Below are 23,885 nucleotides of genomic sequence, written 5' to 3'. Positions count from 1 at the left end.
TTCAACTTCAAAGTAGAGTATTGGTATAAAAGTTATAATTATAAATACGTATAATGATAAAATTCATAAATTAAACAAAAGTGTTAATAAATTGAACAAAATTATAAAACGGAAGTCGGTTTGGTTGCGGCCAGGTACTGTAAACAACTCTGCCCGCCCGGTACGTGACGAATACAATAGGAACATTATATGACCGTCACATCAATCCTCAGTGCATTTTTGGTTCTGAAAATCAGTAAAAAAAGCACTGGCGGTCCAGTGCCATTCGCCAGTGCATTTTCAGTGCTTTTTCATCGGCAGGTTAGTATGGCAAAAGATCGAATCGGGCTAAAAATTGTCACACAGTACCGCATTCAAAGAAAAACCAAATACAAAAAAGGCGATTGGGTGGAAATAAGACAGAATTTCATGACATCCTAAACATAAAAATACCGCATTCCAGTTGATACTATATCAGCATCCAACCCTTTACGCTCTCCAAACGACAACATTGAGACTTTCTAGGATCACCGTAACGTTATAGAGCATTCGCACTTGTGAAATCACGTGCTCCGACAGACGAGCGAGGGGATAACATTATCCATATGCCCCTAAAGTTTGCATGTGTTGCTGGAGTTTTCGGTAGGCTCTTACAGATATAGATTTTAGTGAAAATGTGATTTTAATGCCCTCGGTCACTGTAGTGGATATAGTGTCATATTTTATTCAGAATCACATTAACATTAAGTGATATCCCTGTGAAGCATAGTTTTCGTTTTCCTTCACAATATCAAATTCTATGGCTGATATAAAATAATGACAGTTATTAACATTTCGAGGTTAGGACAGTCTCGGGCTAGACCGATCTGCTCGCAGATAAAAAAAATAAGTGATATTATTAAAAAGTGGTATGATTGCATTTTTCTTTCGCACTTTCATGTAAATGAATAGTATTTTTACAAAAATCTATAGAAAATTACATTTTTCTATGGAAAATTAAGAAAATGCAAGACTCAAAAAACTTGACGAAAATTCAAGATTTTTCTTAATGTATTTTGATCCGACTTTGACCTTTTTGATAGAAAATTAATCTTTGCGCTCAGGGAAAATGAAAAATTTGTCCGGTTAAGGTTGACATTTTTGGAATTGGTATTTTGTAGCTTTTTGTATAAACAAAAATCTTAAACTTTCGTAGTTTTTTTGGTCTTGCATTTTCGTAATTTTTTAATGATCGAAAAATATCGTTTTTTATATATATATTTTTTAAATAACACTTATTTACATTAAAATGGGAAAGATGAATCCAATCTTACAACTTTTTTATGCTATAACTTGAGTTTTTAATTTTGCAATCAGATCGTTCTTACCAGAGACTGCTCCTAACCTACAAATCTCAATAAATTGCCATCGCATTTTACATCAGCAATAGAATTTTATAAAGTTAATGGAAACGAATGCCATCCTTCACAGGAATATTACTTGATGTTCATACTCATAAAGAATAATAACTTATAACTAAAAATACTGTGTTATTGTTACCCTAATCTCCCTGCTGGAAGTAAATGGATAGTCTCTATCCGTTTGAATAATTTTCTATCTTCTACATTGAAAAGGAAAGAACCGATTTATGAATCCTTCGCTTATCCACGCCTATCTTTTTCTATCCGTTAGGCAATCTAAAATGTTGTCTTTCTTTCTAAATCCCCACCTTCTTATCTCACTGAATCTTTTTCTTTCTTTTCTGACTTCTATAACAGCCTTATCTTCTTGAATCTAAAGCTTTCTATCTAAATAAATTCACAGCTTATCCTTTTTTATCCTTTAGGCAATCTAAGATTTCGTGTAACTTTTAATTCCTATTTTTCTACTCAAATCAATCCATTTACAGTCGAACCTCGGACACTGTGGCTTTGGACACTGTCACACCTCGAACACTGTCATCAGCTGTTTCGCGGACACTGTAAGAATCAGGTGATTAGCCCAGTGCCGTGGCATCCTCGAAGCCCCTTCTCTGAGATATGTAGTATATATGTACTTAGTTTTGAACAATAAGTTAAATGAAAAGTGCAATTTAAATTTTTCCTAATTGAAATTTTATATTTTAACTTTACCGGGCTTTGAAATGTCTGAAGTCGCTTACACTAGCTGATGCGCAAGCAGTCGAGATAATGCAGGTTGTAGGTTAAATTAGGTTGAAGTTAAAGGTTTTTTTTAAATGGTTTTGTACAATATTAATGTCATATATTTATGAATTTATTACACTAAATCTCTGTTCTGAACATTATGGAGGTAAGTGAAAACATTTTACCGAACACTGAAAAAATGTAATTTGCGTACAAAAGATATTAATACATATTGCGAAAAAAATGTTGACTAATTGTAAGCAGATGTCTATGTGATCTTCAGAATTATGGTTAGTTATTTGTGTGAAAATAATAATTACATAATAAAGAAGAATAATACATGATTGTATTTGTATTCTCCTTTCATTTATTGTAAAATTAAAAAAAAAAATTTGTCCGATAACATTAGTATACTATCAAGGGCACCTGCAAAACATCGTATCGATACGGTCATGTAATTCGACGCCGATTGGCTGAGGGGTAAGACCACGTGAGCTTACAGTCTCCGATACGCTCGATCCCGATGGGTGACAGTGTCCAAGGTTCGACTGTATATCTTTTTATAAATATTTACTTGTTTTCTCTATTTATACCTATTTATTATCCCTATTTATTTATCATTATCCCTATTTAATATCTCTATTCATTTTGTATTATTATTTTTATATCCCTATTTTCCTGTCCAACTCAATCCATTTCCATATTTTCTGAAATATAAGACAGCCCTACGTTCTTGCATCCCAGTATTTCTATCTAAATCAATCCTCCACTTATCTACCTCTATCATTTTCTATCCGTTCGGTAATAACGAATTTCGTCTATCTTTTTTAAACCCTATTTTCTTATCCAACTGAATCCATTTCCATGTTTTCTGAAATATTAGATAGCACTATCTTCTTGAATCTCAGTCTTTCTATCTAAATTAATCCACACCTTATCCACCCCTATCCTTTTCTGTCCATTGGCCAATCTTAAATTTCGTCTATCTTTGTTAATCCCTATTTGCCTATTCAAGTGAATCCATTTCTATCTTTTTTTAAATATAAGATAGCCCTATTTTCTTGAATCCCAGCTATCTAAATAAATCCTCCACTTATCCACCTCTATCCTTTTCTATTCGTTGGGCAAAGTAAAATTTCGTCTATCTTTTTTAATACCTATTTTCCTATCTAAGTGAATCCATTCCTATCTTTTTTAAATATGAGATAGCCCTATCTTCTAGAATCCTAGTCGTTCTATCCAAATGAATCCTCCGATTATCCACGCCTATCCTTAGCGAGGCGCGCGCTAGTTGACGTACATCCCTGACTTAGTACCGGAAGATTCCCAGTAGGTGGCTGACTGTAAAAGTCCGACAAAAATGACATAATTTGCAAAGTCTATAACTACAGGGTCAGTAGACGCCTTTGCAGAGTTCGAACTGCGACTAGTAAGTCGTAAAGCTAGGGAATGTTGTTGCTAGGTATATAATACCTTGCTGGTTTAATACTATTTCTCGGGAGTTTAAATTTGAAATATATTATTATTTGCGAAACGGATAAGATTACTACATTTTTGCGTGGATTCAAATGGATAGAAATTAAAACGATATATCGTTGATAGTGAGTAGTCTGGGATAGATAAAGATAGACATTGGTGAACAACAAAGAAAAACGCAACAAAAACAAAGGCCCATGGGACCACAAGGGATAGAGTGAGTGATAGAGAAATATAGACGGTTGTGAAGAAAAAGATATAGTTTGTGGGAGGCAAAGTGTGCATTTGGGAATGATTGAATTCTTTTTCTATCTATAAATTCCTACCTTTTTGAATCTGTTTACTTGCAGCAGGGCTCACTCACAAGAATAAAAGTACCATTAAACTGCTTGCACTTCACTTTCACGAGAAAACCAGCTTAATAAAATATATAAACTGCCAAAAAATGTAGTGACCGAGGGTACTGAACTCCTATTTTCACTGAAATCGATAAGTGTAAGAGTATAAGGATCAAACTTTTTGATTTTTTCCATTTTCCATTTCCATTTTTCATTTCGAACAATCAAAAACATTTTAACTGCAGCAACACATGCAAACTATAGGTTCATGCGGGCAATGCTATTCCCTCAGTGGTCTGGCCATTTTGAATTTTTATAGCTTAATGAGAATGCTCTATCAGAAGAGGTTCCAATTTCAAGACGTTCTCGTGAATATCGATGCAACTTACCATCACTCGTGGGCCAACAGGTCCCACTCACATTGTAAGTTACTGAATAAATCAATTATTCTTTACACGATGCCTATTAAATGACTTTGCCTGTTTTCGATTTTCCCCCTCCTTCACCCTTCCTTTTCAAATTGCGAGATCTCCTTACAAAGTTCATATTTTTTCGTTGAAATGTATTTGATCTTTATTAACGTGACGAAAGTCAATTTCACGGACGCGAACAAGGGTCCTCCCACATTTTTCGATGGCAATTGGCGTAGTCGTGAACAGCTGCCTGCTTATCGCAGAATTTTTATGTTTGAATCAAGATAATTTGAAATAGAAAGTTATCGTAAATCATAATGACGAGAGCGACTGCCAGAAACTAGAAAAACAACTTCGAAAGAAATTCGCCTTGACAATCGCGTGAACTTTCACGTAGAATTGCACTACGAAGAATTGTTAAAAAAAAAAAAAAAACTTTTGCTACAAGCAGTGTAACCTTAAACTTTTAACATTTTTTGAATTAATATTCGCTTCTTTCAGCATAATCAATAGGAAATAGTGAGCTACTCTACCGATAGAAATCTCAGAAATAACAACGAGAGAGGCTGAAATTAAAATAAGAATTCGCCCTAGTAGGACGGAACATTCCGAGCACGTTCCGCGGGAAAGTTCGATACGTTCCAGTGGAACGTTGCCTGAGCGTGTAAAATGTCCACCACATGGAAACGTTCCAGTGGAACGTTCAAAGAGTAAATTATCGTTATTATTATTATCAATGAATATTCGGTAGTGATAGGTAAGTGAAAGGTAAGTGATAAGCCAAAACTAATGTCATTACCATATCACAATGTAGTATACACGGTATTTACAACTCAAAAGTGACATCTATTTTTACCTATCTCTTACGGTTCCCTGCCCCACCAAAGAAAACGCACTAAAAAGCCAAGAAGTCGCACTGGTCAGCGCCTACTCAGTGCTGTTTCTTAAGCACTACCTGTACCGCTAGTCTTCTATACCCGGGTAAATTTCGAAAAGGCTATTGCGCCCAATAAATCTAGTCTGTGAACTCTTTGAACAGGTGTGTTAGTAGTATACACTATAGTGTTAGTGAAAATCGATGTGCCTATGCTAATGCGACTAGGCTACCAAGTGGACCAGCTGAAAGGGATTAAAAATAAAAGTTTTCAATTATTATAATTATAAGTTGTAATTATAAATATGTATAATTACAACATTCATAAATTAAACAAAAGTGTTAATAACTTGAAGAAAATTCTAAAATGGGAGTCGGTTTGGTTGCGGCAAGGTACTGAAAATAACTCTGCCCGCCCGGTACGTGACGAATACAATAGGAACATTATATGACCGTCCCATCACTTCTCGGTGCGGTTTAGGTGCTGAAAATCCGCACAAACTGTCACTGAAAAACGCACTGGCGAATGACACTGGTCAGTGCCGACTCAGTGCTGTTTCTTCAGGATTACATGTACCGCCAGTTTTATATACCTGGGTTTCCCTTTAAGTGTCCATTTACATTTTTAAAAGGCTATTTTCACCCAATATATCTAGTCCGTGAAGTCTTTCAAAAGGTGTGTCAGTAGTGTATACTACAGTGTTAATGAAAATCGGTGTGCCTTTGCCTCTGCGACTAGGCTACCAAGCAGACCAGCTGAAAAGGATTGAAAATCAAAAATTAAAATTTGTAACATTTTGAAATTATCTACAAGAAGGTTATAAAATCAGAATCTACGCGTTTCGATTATTACAGATATCTAACTTTTTCTTTTGGATGTTTAAAATTGGAATGCATATAACGTATCTCGTAAATGGAATGAGATACGCCAAAACAGACGACCTTTTTTGAATTCGACTTCAAAGCAGTGTATTATTATATAAGTTATAATTATAAACATGTATAATGAGAAAATTCATAAATTAAACAAACATGTTAATAATTTGAAGAAAATTCTAAAAAGGGAGACGGTATGGTTGCGACCAGGTACTGTAAATAGCTCTGCCCGTCCAGTACGTGACGAATGCAATAGGACCGTTAAATGATCGTCCCATCACTTCTCAGTGCCGTTTAGGTGCTGAAAATCGCACAAGCAGTCACTGATCGTTCACCAGTGCTTTTTGATCGGCAGGGTTTACGAGATAATTGTTATTTAAAAAAAACAATAATGGAAGATTCCCCTCAAGTCCTAGTGGAACGTTCCTAAGCGGCGGACATTTTACACGCTCGGGAACTTTCCGTGCTATTAGGGCGATCATAAATAACAAGCAGAGAGGTTATCTCAATAGAGTAGCCGCCACTTACTGAGGTTCCTTTTTTAAACTTTCGGATTAAAATTTAGAAATAGATTTTGTTAATATCAAAGTTAACATCCTAAAACATAATAATTCGGAATTAACGGGTTTCGATTATTTCGGGTATTCAATTTTTTTAATGTTAAAAATAGGAATGAATATAATGTATCTCGTAAATGGAATGACTACCGATAGACATCTCCGAGCTCGTTCTAAAGATTCTCAAGGCTCTGAGAAGCTCTGAGAAATTTTCCGCAGGCACTCAGGTAGATATATTTCAAGGTCCAGGCAACTCGTTTAAATGTTTGGAAGGCTTGAACATGTCCTTTCCGAAACTTAAATAAAAATACGATCATAAATAACAAGCAATGAGACTGAAATTAAAATAAGAATTCGGTCATAAATAACAAGCAGAGAGGCTATCTCAATAGTGAAGCCGACACTCCGGGCGCACTCGAATGGCGCGAGTGGTCAAGCACCCTCCCAAACTAAGACCTTAGTTGCGTCAGGGCTTTCTTCAGGTGCTCCTCCCATGAAAATGGGAGAACGGACGAGAAGTCTTGAAATACTCCTCCCATGAAAAATGACGTGCGATTGAAACCAACAAATGTGTTTTCTGTTTCCTTACTATGTTCTAGCTAGAATGCAAAAGTGAAATATATTTCTTTTATTTCTGCGTGAAACATATGATTATTAACATGATTTGAAAATGTATGTGGTAAGAATACGAAAGGGTGCATTGGGCAATCGTTTTGTAAAAATAATCCTTGTTTCAAAAAATCAGAATTTCAGTTTTAGTGAAGGGCATGTGATACTTACAGTTTCCCCGACTTTTTTTCCACAAAAATGAAAAAATTTTTAAAACTGAATTCGGAGATGCTATAAAATATCATAACGGGCGTCCCCGGACTCTTTTTTGAGGGATAATAACAAAAAAATTTTATTGTGCTAAATAAAAATTTTATGCATATGCATAATGTTGAGGTTACGTCGTTTTTCACATCTGCCTTTCCAATAATCTGGAAATTATTTATGAAATCAACTTTTTTGATTGCCTGCATTGTTCTGAGAGATTAGTAACTATGTTTATTTGTAAGTCCAAAGTTTTCGGCCAAAAATATTGTGTAGTTTGGAAGCGACGCTCGTGTGAATTGTAACACATAACACATAACCTCGAAATATACACGCACGTAGTTAGCAATATGAAAAATTTTTTGATAAAAGAACACAAAAAAGTGTGTTGGGACGTCCGTTAGCATGTTCGCTATCATTGCCCAGATTTTACAGGCAAAATATTTCTTATCCTAGGAAAAAAGCCGGGAGAATCTAACAATGAAAAAATCGATACTATTTCCTAAGCGCTATGCAAAGTTATCACATTTTGCTAAATTAAAACTTTTTTGAATTAATCCACAAAAAAAGTGTGTCGCGACGTTTTTTATCATGTTCGCTATCATTTCCCAAATTTTTAAGACAAAATATTATTATTCTAGAAAAAAAGCCGGGGGAACCTAAAACTGGTAAAATCGACAATTTTCTAAGTATCACATGCCCTTAAAGAGCAGTGACAAAGAATGTCACATTTTTGTGCACATTAATAATTTCTATCAAAAAAGATAAATTTGCAAAAATGAACCGTTTGTGGCAAGTTCTGTTTTTTCAAAATAGTATTTGAATGCAAATAATGCAATGAAAATATATCAAACAGATTTGGTCAAAAAGACTGATTCACATTTTGATTAAAGTTCTGTAGACGATCACTCATATTGTTTTTGTTTGTTTATTTTTAAATCTTACCAAATTGAAAATAATCATTTCCGGCTTTGCATGTTTTGCACTATTTAATTAATTATTAGCTAATTAATTTTGTTCAAAATATTACATTGCATAAAGATTTAATTTAAACTCTTTTATATTAAGTGACATAAATTGAATATTTAGTTTCAGATTTCGGAAACTTTAAACTAAAAAAAAAAAAGAAATTTAGTTTTTAATTATTAATTTGGCTTAATAATTAATGCACTATTATTTAATATACTGTTTAATAATAATTATTTTATTATTTGAAATAATACTGAAAGTTACTACTTTTGGATCATTTGTTAACCAGTAATATTAATAATATAAATAACATAATTAATTATTTCATAATAATAACATTATATTATCGATATTTCGATAAGTTTCCAAAGAGCTCAGAAAGTGGTAGAATCTGGTTATGGCGTTTCTCTTCTCATCTCTTAATCCAAATTTGGACTTATTAAGGCGAATAAAATATCATTGGAGTCGCCAAAAATTGTACATTTGGAATATAGTATTTCTAAATTATTAATTGCAAAATTAAGAAAATGTAGATAGCGTATTTTATTTATCACCTAAAAAGAACAAGGTCAATTTGTTTCAATATTATCCAGGAAAGAGTAGGAGGAGCACTCTATTAGTCGAGTGGGTATTGTATTCTGGCACCTGGCACAATACAAGAAGCGAAGGACGAGGGCCGCCTGGCTAGCAGGTAAAACTCTGACCGCTGCCGCAATTCGCGTGCACCGGACAGTCCAGGGTCCTTTGTTAAGCTTTCGGATTAAAATTTAGAAATTGATTTGTTTTAATTTCACAGTTAACAGCCTAAAACATAATCATTCCAAATCTGCGGGTTTCGATGACTTTTCAGGTAACTTTTTTCTTAAATATTTAAAATTGGAATTAATACAACGTTTCTCTAAATGGGATGAGATAAGTTATAATTATAAATAAGTATAATGAGATAATTCATCAAATAAAAAAAAGCAATTATAATTTTAAGAAATTTTTAAAAAGGAAGAGTCGGGTTAGCGACGGCTAACTACTGGAAATAACTCTGCCCGCACGGTAAGTGACCAATACATAAGAACCATTATATTACCGTCGCATCACTCTTAAAACGTCCTCTAAAAGGACCTTGAAAAGGACCCAAATTTCTCTGACTATCTCTGAGACTAAATCATTCAAATCGAACTTGCAGATAGTCTCAAACCGGCCAGGCTATTTCGCCTGAGAATACTCTGAAATTTCTATCGTTAGGGGAGATACGCCAAAACGGATGACTTTTTTTTAATGAACTCCAAAATATTATATAAGTATATTAGTTATAATTATAAAATATGTATAATGAGAAAATTCATCAATTAAAAAGAAAGTGCTAATAATTTGTAGAAAACTTACAAAAGGGAGTCTGATTGGTGACGGCCAACTACTGTAAATAATTCTGCCCGTCCGGTACGTGACGAATACAATAGAAACATTATATGACCGTCGCATAACTCTTAAAAGTACCTCGAAAAGGACCGAAATCTCTCTATCTCTTGAGACTAAATTATTCAAATCGAGCCTGCAGATAGCGTGACACGGGCCAGGCTATTTTTCCTGAGGATATTCTGAGATTTTCTATCGGTAGGGTAATCTTTATTTTAAAAACGTCATGGCAATTCAAATTTCGCGATCATAAGGTGCTTTTGTTCTTCATACGAGAAAAGTGAGTGCACTGAAAATAGTTCACGTGAAAATACATTGGTCTCTTATGACAACTTCCACTCTCTTTTATTTCCTTTCAGTCTGCCAGCGCTTAAGTATAGGAGCGAGCGTACTAATAATGCTAACTGAAGTTTCTTTAGGGAGATTTGTGTCACCGCTTACTCCGCTTGAGATTGGTGCCGCGAAAGCGGAATCGAATCATTTGAAATTGGAGCGACATTCAAGTGAAGCTTACAATTCAGACTCTGATGGAAAAGTAAATAAATATAATTGAAAAATAATGTAGGCGCAACAATTAAGAATGTTTGAGACGTGAAGAATATTTTTCTTAATCATACTTTTTAAAAATTCTATTATTTAAGGCTGTTGGAAGAATGCTGTAAAATCTAATATAGAGTAAGTGGAATTAATCAGTAATAATTTTAATAATAATAGGGTGGCCACAAGATTGAAATTCCCAATTTCCCTGACAATTCCTTGACCTTTCCCTGATGGTGCTAGCCAAAGCTGCCAGATCGTGGATGAAATTTACACCCATAATATCTACCCTTTGGGAGCCGCAAAACAGAAGGTGCATGATTACCACTGTGAGTTCGTGTGTAAGCCGAAAATGCACGATTCGACTTCGGTTTTCTGCTGTACGATGATTGCCGATCTGAAAGCTTCGGCAGACTTCGGTGGTCTTCTATTAATATCTCGATCCCCATTTGAAAGAAATTGAAAGAATTGGCGATTTGGATCATGTTTCGCGTGATTCTTAATTTCATGCATGCGTCGATTCCCAAGTTATGTTTTTCAGGTGTATATAATATGGATATTATTACTATCATACACACACACACACACACACACAAATGTGAACATTATAATTATAAAATATTTAATTAATATCAATGAATAGTTGACTAACTTTTAACAGAAATAGTTAACCTGTCAACTAAAACAATTAGTTTTCTGCAAAAAAAGATAAATTTGGAATAAAAGACATAAAATGACCAAAAAAATGTTTAAAAATTGTTTTCCAGATAATAGTCACATTTTTAAACAAATAGTTAAATTTTCATCAAAAAATCTAAATTTTATACTAAAAAAGGCATTTTTAATCAAATACATGAATTTTGCACACAAAAAAATTTATTTTCCATCAAGACTAATTTTCTCTGCAAAAAATTAATGTTTAATCATAGTTCAATTTTCGATAAAAAAGATTAATGTTCTACCAAGAAAGACGAGTATTCGATAGAATACAAAAATTTTCAACTAAAAAAGGTCAATTTTTGAATGAAACATAGAATAGTCAAATTTGTGGTTAAAAAAGAACTTTAATCAAAAACAAACTGAATTTTCTACAAAATAGTTAAATTTTCAGAAAACAAAATTTTCTAACTATATTGATAAATCATCAACCAAATATTAATTAATTAAAAATTCCTTAGAATGTTTCAAAATATCTCTTGAAAATCCCTTACAGTTTTAAAAATGACCTAAAATAATCCAAATCCTTAAAAATCTCATTCTAAATTATTTAAATCAATTGAAAATGCCTTTGTATCTATTAAAATATCCTAAAATATATCAAATCCTTTAAAATCTCATATTAAATTACTGTACTAAATTGAAAATTCCTTGGAACCTTTTGAAATACTCTTAAATATTTCGAAACCTTCCAAATATTATGAAAGACTTTGACATCTTTTGAAGATTTCTAAAGTACTTTGGATTTTTTAAAAATAAACCTGCTAAAGTTGTTAAAATTCTTTGAAATTCCTTTAAATTATAAAAATAAGTTGAAAATTCCTTGAAATCTTTTAAAACATCCTCAAATATTTAAAATCCTTAAAAATCTTCTAAAATCTCTTGAAACTTTTTAAAGCTATTGAAAATTCCTTGAAATTTTGAAAATACCCTAAAATATTTCAAATTCTTTTAAAATCTCATATTGCATTACTGCAATCAATAGAACATTCTTTGGAATCTTTTGAAATTCCCTAAAAATTTTCAAATCCTTTATAATCTTTGGAAATAACTAGAACTTTTTTTTTTAAAGATTTCTAAATTACCTTCAAATTTTGTAAAATAACCTTTCCGAAATTTCTTTAATTCTTTGAAACTCCCTCAAATTATAAAAATCAGTTGAAAAATCCTTGCCATCTTTTAAAACATTCTCAAATATTTCAAATCCTTCAGATTTTTTGAAATATCTAGAACTTTTTATTTAAGATTTTTAAATTACTTTGGAATTATTACAAATAACCCTTCTAAAATTGTTTTAACTCTATCAAATTCCTTAAAATTATAAAAATAAGTTGAAAATTTCGTGACATCTTTTAAAATATCCTGAAATATAGAAGTTTATTTATAAAAAATTAATAATCATAAATAAATTGCAAGCGTTCCAAATTTTAAAGTATGTTTTCTAAAAAACAAAAATGTATATAATTTTATAATTATATACAAAAATGTATATCATTATGTATATTTATATTTTTCTCTTTTCCACATCACTACAGAGGTAGATTCGTAGACACGTTTTTTTTTAATGGTTTCGCCAGTAGGCCTAATCCACCATCAAAACCAAATATTTACAAATTTACAATATATACAAATATTTTCAAAAGCTTTAAAAAATTTCAAAAGATTTCAAGGAATTTTCAACTAATTTGATATATTTTAGGTAATTTTAATAGATTTTGAGTAATTTTCAAATGATTTTAATAATTTAGTATGACATTTTAAAACATTTGAAATATGTCACGGTATTTTTAAAATTTCAAGATACTTTGAAGAGCTTTAAAAAATTTAAAGACATTTCAAAAGATTTAAAAATATTTTAAGTATTGGAAGATGTTTTAAAGGATTTCAAGGAATTTTCAACTTATTTATATAATTTAAAGGAATTTCAAAGAATTAAACAAATTTTAGAAGGGTTATTTAGAAAATTCCAAAGAACTTTAGAAATCTTTCAAAGGTTTCAAGGTCTTTCAAAAGATTTTGAAGGTTTCGAAATATTTGAGAGTATTTTAAAAGATTTAAAGGATTTTTAAATGTTTGACAGTAAAGGATATGATATATCTTAGGATATTTTAATAGATTTCAAGGCATTTTAAATTGAATTCAATAAGTTAGTATGAGATTTTATAGGATTTTAAATGTTTTATGATATTTTAAAACATTAAAAATAATTTTCAATTAATTTCAATAATTTAGAGCGATTTCAAAGAATTTTATCGATTTTTTCATATTTTCGGTTTGAAAGTGGAACTACTTTGTTAAATTTTGTTTTGTTGATGATTCATCAATTAGTCCGATAAATTTTTTTTCTGAAAATTGAACCGTTTTGTAGAAAATTCATTTTGTTTTTGATTAAAAATTAATTTTTTTTAACCATAAATTTAACTATTCTGTTTCATTGAAAAGTGATCTTTTTTAGTTGAACATTTTTGTATTCTATTGAATACTCTTCTTAATTGGTAAAAAATTAATTTTTCTTGTCGAAAATCTAACTATGATTAAACATTATTTTTGGTACAGAAAATTATTCGGCCCTGACCGGATATCCGAGTTCGTGAATCGCGCTCTTCCGACTCACGAACAACCCTCGAGGTCCATTATTATTATTTATCAGGCGCCAGATAGGGTTACCCCTATCCGAACTCCGTCAAAACAGACATTCTATCACTATTGGCAGGTCGCCCAGCTTACTTAACTAAGGATAAAGAGACAGAGGGAGTGGACTCACAGACGTGAGAGAGAAAACTATAACTTATCTATTGACTATCAAAGAGAAATCAGCAAAGTTACCCTTTATTTATTAGTTTGAAACTTCTTTGGTTTCAACCACGTTTAGAATTAACAATTTCAAACTTACTCTTACCTAAAACTTCAGACACAGTGGCTAACCGCCCATAAGGAACCCCCCCCTCCCCCCGACTAACCTCTAACCGGTCTGTCGTTGACCCCACATGTGGCTGCGACGCCATGCCGCGTCGTCTCCTGCCTCTTTTATTTTATTAATTTTTGGAGACGCTCGACCCAACTAGAATTTGTCGGCCTTTGAAGCGAGCGTTCTCCGGTAATAATAGACAGCGAGGGGTTCTCAGACAGCACTGACACCACAAAAAAAACCAGCCAGTGGAGGTTAGGACGCACGAGCGGCGTCAGCCGTATTCCCGCTCGTGGATCCCACTGCGGTACCGAAGAAGGCTAATCAGAGGACTAAAAGGACTGGCCACTTACCGTGCAGATAGTGCAATTACTCCACCTCCTTCTTAAATTCAATTCTTCAACTGCCTTCCCGTGCCTTTTCTTTCCAGCGTGGACGGAATTGCCGTCGAAAACCGCTTGCCGACACCAATCCAGCCACAGAACACAGAACTCACCTCCGGTTGCTTTCTTCTCCCGCTTCCTTTCTCTCATATCCGTATGTTTTTGCGTTAAGAGCGCAGATTGGTGCAATCGAGTGGGGAAAGCCTGCTTGGCTATGGCGACCCATGTGCGCCCTCGTAGTTTCTCGGCGTCTGATTAATTTATAGTTGCGTTGACAGGGAAGGGTCGTCTCGTTCTGTCGTGATACAGGATTGGTTGAGTGACTTACGTATCACTTTCAGTGCTGTTAGCCGAGCTTAATGACCTGGTGTTGCAGGGTTAGTTCGGCGATCGTGATGGTGTGCTACACAACCCTGCTCTTTGCGTCTAGTGGCGCTAGGATACAGTGCCAGTAAAGGAACATAGCCCGAAAATCGGTCTCCCCTCCTAGTCGTCGGAACGTCGTTGTTGGCTTATTCTGTGACCAGACGGTGCTGCCCCCTTGACAGGCGCTGGACTCCTGCGCGGTATAGGCTGCGCCGAACTCTTCACCTTGCGTCCCTGGTGGCCAGCCTTTCGTCGCCTATTCGTGTGTCCCTAACCTAAGGTGTACGACCTGTCAAATTTTCCAGTTTGACAGGTCCAATGTTTGCTTTTTCTGGAAGCAAAACTAGCTTTCCCAGCCGATCCTTAGTTTGGGGTTCTTATGAGCTTCAGGTAATTCTTATAATTATTCTATGCTACAATCCTTAATTCCAATTTTTAAACTAATGTTAGTAGCCTAAGTTCGGTTCCGGGCTCGCAGTGTTTACTATTTTCGCATTATTTTTTAACACAGTTTTGGCTTTGGCGAGATCCCGGAAAGTTTCACACTTTCTTTTCCTTTTCTTGTCATATTTTTACACACAAAATCAAAAACTTCGTTACAATTCCCTCGAGCCTAGCCGAAGCCTACCGGTTTTATTTACTCGCGAAGTGGTCATCCTATCGCCCCCCCCCCCCCGAAACCTCCTCCGATCCGCACCAACCATGGTCCATCTTGTGGCATCAAAAGCCAGCTGACCACAACAAAAGGAAAGGGAGGGGGCTCCCCTCCGGATCGCCTGCCTCCCTCACACCTTGCTCTCAGCAAATTGCCTGACTCCCGCGTTTCTTCTTACGCCCACCTATCTTAAGACATGGGCCATCCGTGCCACCGGGGATCTTGCATACGGGGATCGCCTGCCTCCCTCACACATTGCTCTCAGCAAATTGCCTGACTCCCGCGTTTCTTCTTACGCCCACCTATCTTAAGACATGGACCATCCGTGCCACCGGAGATCTTGCATACGGGGATTCTATTACTAATTACTTCCGCATGTGAACGTATTTGTAGGTTTCGAAAAATGAAGGAAAACGATTTCTGTAACACACATTTATTTGTGGGTCCTCCTCGACTGCACTGTTTGAAACTCTACAGACCAAGTCGAATTACAGGTGACGAATAGGATAATGCCATAAAAAGAGAAATGAATTCTGAATATAATGTGGTTGCTCTGGTCCGACCAGATGGCCCCGGAAACTTCGGAACCAGCCTACTAGAGTCAACCGCTCTCGAAAATTAAAAATAATGAAATTAAAAAAATAAATAAACTCCCTGAACCCTCTATCCGAAGTACACCGAGGTAGGGCACACCTACCAGCGATGATCCTGTCCACCGTACTTGGTGCAGATCATCCCCATGGGTGCTCCCCGAATCATCGATCCTCGACCTATGGTAATAGAGGGCCGCCACTGAGCCTCCAGGATAAACAGCCTAGTCGGAGATGTTCCGATGTCTCTGGTTGCTTTGGCCCCCACTCTTGCTCGGGCCTGCCCTGCAATCCCTTGCGCCCCCTCCTTAGTTGGTGGTCCAGCCGGGCTGTCCCTGCTGTAGGTCGACGAGCGTCAACAGGGTCCGGCTTGGTCGATGGACTTGTGCGACTGGTCTCGGGCCATTCCGGCCGGCTCCCAACGTGCGTCGTCGCTTTCCCGGGCCGGTTGCTGCCGTTGGAAAGTGACCTTCGGCTCTTCTACTTCCTGAGAGAGTCCCACTGCCCCCTGAGGCTGGTGGTGAAGCCGGAAGGGCAATCGGTTCCATCCTTCCGATCAGGTTGAGATTACCCCTGCCGGCCAGTTTACGGAGTTCCCGTGGGGGTAATCCTTCTAGGGTTTGTTGTTGCTGGGTTTCCCCAGCTTCCTCCCGCAGCTCGTTGATTACTCCCTGCATCAGCTCAAACATCTTCGCATGTTCTCTCCTGTGATGCTCTGCTGCGGCTGTAGACAGAGAAGATTTCCTGGCGTCAGTTTTCCGCCTAGCTAGTTCTGTGTTGTATACCCCTTTCGGGGCCCCATTATCTACGATACCAATCCAGTCTACTTCAAATTTACCCCGGGCATGCAAGGGTTTTAGGGGAACTATTGGAAAGAGGTTGACTACTATTGTTCCACTACTCCCCCCTCTCTAGGTGGGCCCTTCTCGTGGTAGGGTACCAGCAGTTTGATCGAAAACTTACCTACTAATTGTCCGTCTTCTATCCCTAACTCACATACCGATGGCCCTAAAATACGGACCATGGTTTGGTGGAGGTAATTCTGTCGGTTCTTCGATCCTTCGGCACAGGCTATTTTACGGCTTTGGTTCCCTACCTACCCTACCCTACCTCCCTACCCTACCCTACGAACTGAAAATCTTTGAGATACACTTCCCGTTACCGATGGTCTTGGGTTACATACGCTGAGATCATCGTTTTGAGGACTCGATTGACTTGCTCCACAGGGTCCGCCTGCGGATGATACACCGGAGTGAACGAGTGTCGGATTCCTTATGTCTCGGTCAACCCCTGAAATGCTTGGTTAACATATTCTGTTCCGTGATCCGACACAAGAACCTCCGGTGCACCCCATCGGTTCAAAATGTACTTCTCAAAAACCTTGATAATGGTCTCGGCGTTAGCCCGTCTCATGGGTGCTAATTCAGCCCACTTGGTATAAAGGTCTTCGAATACCACAAGATATTCAAAGCCTAAAGCTGTTTTTGGCCATGGGCCCATTGCAACAGTGGCCACCACCGTCCAAGGTTGTTGGACTACCCTACGGCCCATTAGGCCCGCTGCAGGCCTTTGGTCAGCCTTAATTCGCTGACACGTGTCACACGCTCGCACCCATAGAGAAATATTCCGATACATGCCTAGCCAGTAATATTGAATCGAGGATCTCCGGTACGTCTTGCCTATTCCCAGATGTGCGGCTTGTGGGTCGTTGTGTACCTCGTCAAAGATTTCTTGTCTTCTCTCAGCTGGCACTACCAACCTCCAAGCATCTAGATCTTCGATAACCGCATCTATCAACGGATTCGGACGGTATCGATAGAGCATTCCATCCACTACCTTCCAACCATGAAATTTTCTAGGGGTCTCTTCCACCTCGCGCCGTCGCTTACGATACCACTCGTCCTCCACCGGCTCCATGGCAGCTATGGGCATTGCTACTTCCTCCTCGTACATTCGAGAAAGGACGTCAGGCACGTGGTGCAAAGCTCCTTTCCGGTGTACGACCTCAAAATCGTATTCGAGGTCACGTGCCCAACGCGCCAATCAGCCTGTTGGATTGTGAAGGGTGTGTAACCATCGTGACGAACTGTGGTCGATGATCACTGTGAAGTGGAAACCCTCAAGATAGTGCCGGAATTTCCTAACCAACCAGATCACGGCTAAGCACTCCTTTTCCGTAACCGAGTATTTTCTTTCTGCGCCCGACATCGTCCTACTCGCAAAGGCCATTACCCTCTCAACGCCATCTTGCATCTGCGTTAGGACTGCTGCCAACCCAAAATCGCTCGCGTCGGTCTGGAGCACGAATGGGACTTCGAAATCTGGGTATGTCAAGATCGGTGCCTTCACGATTTGTTCTTTTAGTTTAGCGAACGCGCTTTCCTGTTCGGTGTCCTATTCCCATGAGACATTTGTTCTAAGTAGTTTGTTCAGCATTTCCGCGTCAGTCGCAAAGTCGGATGTGAAACGGCGGTACCACGATGCCATGTCCAAGAACCATCTCAGTTGCTTAATTGTTCTTGGGGCCGGGTATGAGCGCCCTTTAAGCGGTCTATGACTCGAGCTACCCATTCCTGATGGTCCATAAACGTCTTATTAACGATGACTATGTCATCGAGATACGCGTGGACGTTCGATTCCATGTCTGCCCCTATCAGGGAGTCTACCAGTCGCAGAAATGTCGCAGGAGTTCCTCGCAGTCCGAAGGGCATCCTTGTAAACTGAAAGAGTCCCATTCCAAGAACTATAAACGCTGTGTACTCCCTACTATCTTCGGTCGTCGGAATTTGGTGGTACCCCCACTTTAAATCTAGGGTCGTTATGTACTTCGCAGCGCGAAGTTGCTCCAGGTTCACATCCGTCTTGGGCAAGGGATACGCATCTTTCTTGGCAACCTTGTTGAGCCTACGGTAGTCCACACAAAACCTATATGTCCCATCTGCCTTTCCGGCCATAACTACCAGACTAGAGCATCCACTCTTCGATGGCTCAACAATGCCTTCGCTAACTTTCGGTTCACCTCATCTTGCATATTTTTCAACACTTTCGGGGACACTCGATAATATCTCTGTTTTATCGGTGGGTGTCCCCCGACGTCTATGCTATGAGTGATTCGATCGGTGGCCGGAAGTACCTCAGGAGGGGGCCTAATAATCCTGGCAACCAACGTGTCCAGTTCTTTTCGCTCCTCAGCTGTAATTTCTCTGAGGCTGCAACACTGGTCTAATGTTTTCATCCCTCCTTTCCACTTCCAACCACCTCGGTACCTTCCTCGGTATAGTCGTGGACTAATTCCGGGTAGTCCGACATATACCAAGTTCGCTTGTTCCACTCGTGTACGATTCCGAATGTGTGGATGAAGTCCATAGCCAAGAATACTTGTTCACCCATGCTTGGGACAATATGGATCTTCATCATTCGCGAAACACGATCAATCTCGATAGGGAGATGACACGTGGCTTGGACTTGGCTAACCGTACCGCCTGCAGTCATAACAGCCTGATTCGGTGACGAATGCAGGGTCGCTTGATACCTCTCTGCGATGGCAAGCAAATATCTCCCATGACTGTTCATGATGTAGCACCATCGATTAGAAACAAGGACTTTAGGGGTATTACCAATTCGGGCAGTCATAAAGACTCGCAAGGTAAGCCCTCTGTCCTATCTAGGAGGCTCCTTAACTTCCAATCGTAGCGGTAACGAAGAGCCTTCATCTGATGAGGCAGCCGGGGGCTTATTCGATTTGAGCAGGGCCAACATCATCGGATTCTCTTACCAGTGGTTCGATTTTTCTCTGATTCTCGTTCTGGTATTAAAAACGATAGTATCGTCAATTTCTACCGTGCGCGTTAACGGAGTCTGGCTCGCCGAAGTCGACGGGGATTCTAAGGGAGTGGGGTTCGTATCCGGGGCTACCCCCACTACTGCCAGCTCCGCTACCTCCAGCCTGTTCTTTTTCGGTAGGTATCGGTCGTCCTCAGGGGTCAATTCGGGACTGGAGGAAGAAGGGTTGACCCTCACGCCTTCTCCCTTTTTCGGTTTCCCGAAAAGTTGTCGGAAAGGTCGCATTCTTTCGTGGTCACTTCTTCTTTGCCACAACGGCGACAATAATCGCGCCTACGACTTTTAGGACAACCCATTCGGAAGTGATCCTTTTGTAGGCAGTTCCAGCACTCGATCGCAGAATCATCCCCCTGTTTTTTCGGGGTGGATGACTCTGAGCTCCCTTTCGAAGGCTGGGCCGACTTCCCCTCAGACGACTTTGTTGAGTTTCTTCGTTTGCGAGGACCCCTATCGTTTCGTCTATTGGATTCGCCAGACCTAGGCTTGCTCGTGGACTCTTCTCTACTCGAGTTCATACCTGATCCACGCTTTTCGTTGCTAATGGCTGCGATAAGCGTTTTGATTAGGTCGGCTAGCTCCGACGAGGTCTGTGGGATTTTACTATCAGCCGAAGTTAAAGCAATAGCGGCCGCAGAACTGCTCTTTTTAATCGGGGGACCCTTCCCTTTGTATGCGTATTTCGGAATAAGGGACTTTTCTGGGGGCGGTGGAGCCAGATCTTTGCCTAATGTGGATGCTACGCGTTCATACTCCGCCGGCAGGACCGCCAGGTCATTATAGTCCGTAAATTAGTAACGCCTGATGGCCCTCCTAAAATCGGATCTAAGATTTACATGCACCCTATTCATCTGGATCTCGAGATCCATCGGCCTAGTTTAGAGCTGATATAGGCTATACTAGTAGGTTAGGTAGTCCACTACCGATTCGTCTTGGCCTTGTCTGTGTGAGAGGATCTGTTCTTCAAGCCTTTCTTGGTAGAAAGTATCCCCAAAACGAGCCTGAAAATTCCGTTTGCACTGGTCTCACGTGTTCCATCTTAATATGTTCTGACGGAACCAGTGCCACGCAATGTCTTTTAAAAGAAAGGGCAGAGCCACCAACAACTCCTCGTCCGTGAGGAAGGAGGTGGCTCTGTCCTCTTCGACCCTCCACAAGAAATTGTCCACGCTTAAGCCCGTTTGTCCGTTGAAGCTGACCTTCCACCCTTTTGCAATTCTTGTCACGTCCCTTGGTTTTTCGAGGGGTCGCATGGGGCCTCGCCCCCCATCCCTGAGCATACCCGTGACTCATAGTGCCTTTCGGTTCAAATTTACATGGACCTCTCTGCCCAAGCGCGTCTTGCTAAGCATAGTCCCTATGTAACGGTCTTTCATCCCATTCGTGGGGGTACCTGTTCGGCATCTCCCGATTTTTTTCCCTATTCTGCTGCCATGGCTTTCAATATGGCTCATGTTGGTCCTTTCCGCCCGTTCGGACATACCTTGTATCTTGGACCGAGCTCATTTTCGCGCTTTAGTATGGTCTTGGGGACTCACGCCCCCCATACCCTGTGTTGCACGGCCTACTCTTGTCTTCCCTTGGTTCTGAGAAATTTGGGGGCCCATACCTATCATAATTATCGGAGTCCAAGCTCTTCTCCCCTTGCTAAAGTCGGGTTTATCTGTGGGACGAGTCTCGACGCTGGGTAGTACTCAGCGGTCCGGATCGTTCGGTGCCCTTCACTTTCCCATGGTCTTTACTCGCGGTGCTCATTTGGAGCGAATTCTCGCGTACCAGGCTTCTGATCATCACCTGGGTACCGGTAACCCTCTTTTTCTATCGTCCAGCTGTACCAGTCGTTCTGCGGACGCGTGTCCCTAATAAACGCCATGGTAAAAACTGGCTGAGAGGTCGTTACAAAAGGAGCACACATTAGGGCGCTCACGGTTGGTGGGTAGTATGTCGCCTGACCCGTAGGTCCACTTACACATGGGCTCAGAACGCTAAGGCTCCGCGGTACCGACGCTTGGTTTACTTGGTTTCGAGTCGGTGGGCCCTGAGCCCTACTGTTGCCCTCAGACCTCCTGATCGCTCCTTGCTCTTTCCGCGGTATCGCGCCGTCTCTGTAAACCGTGTATCCTAACTGTGGGGGTGTGTCCTGGCGCTCGTCGTCCAACTGGCCCTAGTCTTAATTCCGCGAGGCCTAATGTCAACATTCGCGAAACGAGAGACTCTTCCACCGCTGGCTCCCGTAATCTCACTAACCAGTGTCGTTACCCTAGTGGACAGTATCATGGCTGCTGTGAACATGTGTTGTGTTTGGCGATAACACACCCCTTAAAGCTTGGTCACTCCCCATCCCTGGACAATGTCGGTGCCCATTGGGGGTAGTTTCTAACATGGTGAACGGCTGGTTGAACCCGATTCGATGTTTTGTACTTTTCGGGGGACCTCGCGCGTCGTCTCACCGGCCCCTTCGTTTGATGCTACTCGCCCTTCTGGGACCTCATCCTCTGGGTACCAGGGTACCGCCTGGTTACCCCCCTGACGCGCGAAATACCTCCCCATACGCTTGCGCAAGACCTCATCTACCCTATTCGTATTTAGATTAAGTTTTCTTAAAATGGCCCGCAAGACCTCTCCCGCCAGGTCGTTTGTCTAACCGGGTAGTTGCGCAATTATTGCACCAAGATTGGCCCCAGATTGCCTATTTCGGTCCTCGGACTGCCCTACCGTCGTGTTTTCGGGGATAGCCTGCGTTCATCAATATCTTGATTAACCAGTAAACCGGGGTCTTCCCGATCGCTCTCATGTGTTGACTCCCCCTAACCTGAATCGTAGGGATCCATTGTTATCTGCTACACGTTATTTGGCTATATACAAAAAAAAACTATCTAAAAATCCACGAAAATTGTCGGAATGGATCGAGGTTTTAAAAATTGCCAAAGGACCTCCTTTGTAGTTTCGCGAGTGGCCGAATTTTGGCTTCCGCCGCTCTTCCAAAATTTCGGAAAATTTTACGGCAAAAAAAAGTAACACTACTCGCATCCTTCGTTAGTTAACGACATATCTCGGAAATAATTGTGAATTCTTTTACTTTTTTAAAAGTTTTGAAAAATTACCTAAATTTTCACAATTTGGGCAATAATTCGTACAAAAAAATTCTTTCATGGAAATTCACACTAACTCCCAACGATTGTTTAATTATCTCCCCCCTTTTTCATTGTCTTGAGAAAACCAAAAAAATTCCATTAAATACTCGGTTGGCTGATTTCAGCTATCAGGGTATGCCAAAAGAAAAATCAAAAAATATTGACCGGGAAACACTATCAGATGGGTGGAGGGGAATGATACAGGTTACTTTTTCACACCACTTACTTTTTTAAACAAAGAAAATATTCAAAATATCAAAAAGCAGGAGCCAAAACATAAAATAATAATCGTAATAATAATAAACAATTCACCGAGCGAAAGCAGAAGCAGGAAAAACAGGATGTAGCCCGCAGCCACTCAGATTTTTTTTTATGTCAACTTGTGACAGGCTTCTATGTTGGGCGCCATTTTATAACGGGCATTCTCAGTTTTTAGTGCACCACGGTTAACCCCGGCCTGGCCCACGGGTGGCCCAGGATAGGAAAACTCGCTATAGATTAGTTTAACCTCAATAATTTATTTTTATTACCACTTACCTGCCCATTGTCCGAATGTCGGCCCTGACCGGATATCTGAGTTCGTGAAGCGCGCTCTTCCGACTGACGAACAACCCTCGAGGTCGGTTATTATTATTTATCAGGCGCCAGATAGGGTCACCCCTATCCGAACCCCGTCAAAACTGACATTCTAACACTATTGGCAGGTCGGCCAGCTCACCTAACTAAAGATAAGAGACAGAGGGAGTGGACTCACGGACGGGATAGAGAAAACTATAACTTATCTATTGACTATCAAAGAGAAATGAGCAAAGTTACCCTTCATTTATTAGTTTGACACTTCTTTGGTTTCAACCACGTTTAGAATTAACAATTAAAAACTTACTCTTACCTAAACTCTCAGGCACAGTGGCTACCCGCTCATAAGGG

General features: G+C 39.3%; 1 protein-coding gene across 7 annotated transcripts in view; it reads right to left on the bottom strand.

The window, feature by feature from the left end:
• LOC117174797 (translation machinery-associated protein 7 homolog) overlaps positions 1-23,885 on the bottom strand; it is a 101,471-nt gene that overhangs the window by 16,790 nt on the left and 60,796 nt on the right. For 2 of the 7 annotated variants that reach the window (XM_033364165.1, XM_033364166.1), the window contains exon 2: positions 15,847-16,708. The exons of 4 other annotated variants lie outside the window; for them this stretch is intronic. In XM_033364165.1, the coding sequence (XP_033220056.1) occupies positions 16,293-16,673 (381 nt within the window). In that variant the 5' untranslated portion in view covers positions 16,674-16,708 and the 3' untranslated portion in view covers positions 15,847-16,292. Of the gene's footprint in view, positions 1-5,796; positions 5,960-15,846; positions 16,709-23,885 lie in introns of those variants that run through there. One more of the 7 variants, XM_033364169.1, reaches the window with a different exon arrangement.

This window comes from Belonocnema kinseyi, chromosome 6 (genome assembly GCF_010883055.1).
Source record: "Belonocnema kinseyi isolate 2016_QV_RU_SX_M_011 chromosome 6, B_treatae_v1, whole genome shotgun sequence".
Taxonomy (NCBI): Eukaryota; Metazoa; Arthropoda; class Insecta; order Hymenoptera; family Cynipidae; genus Belonocnema; species Belonocnema kinseyi.
The sequence above is the reverse complement of the archived record's forward strand: the minus strand, read 5'-3'. Positions and strand labels throughout refer to the sequence as shown.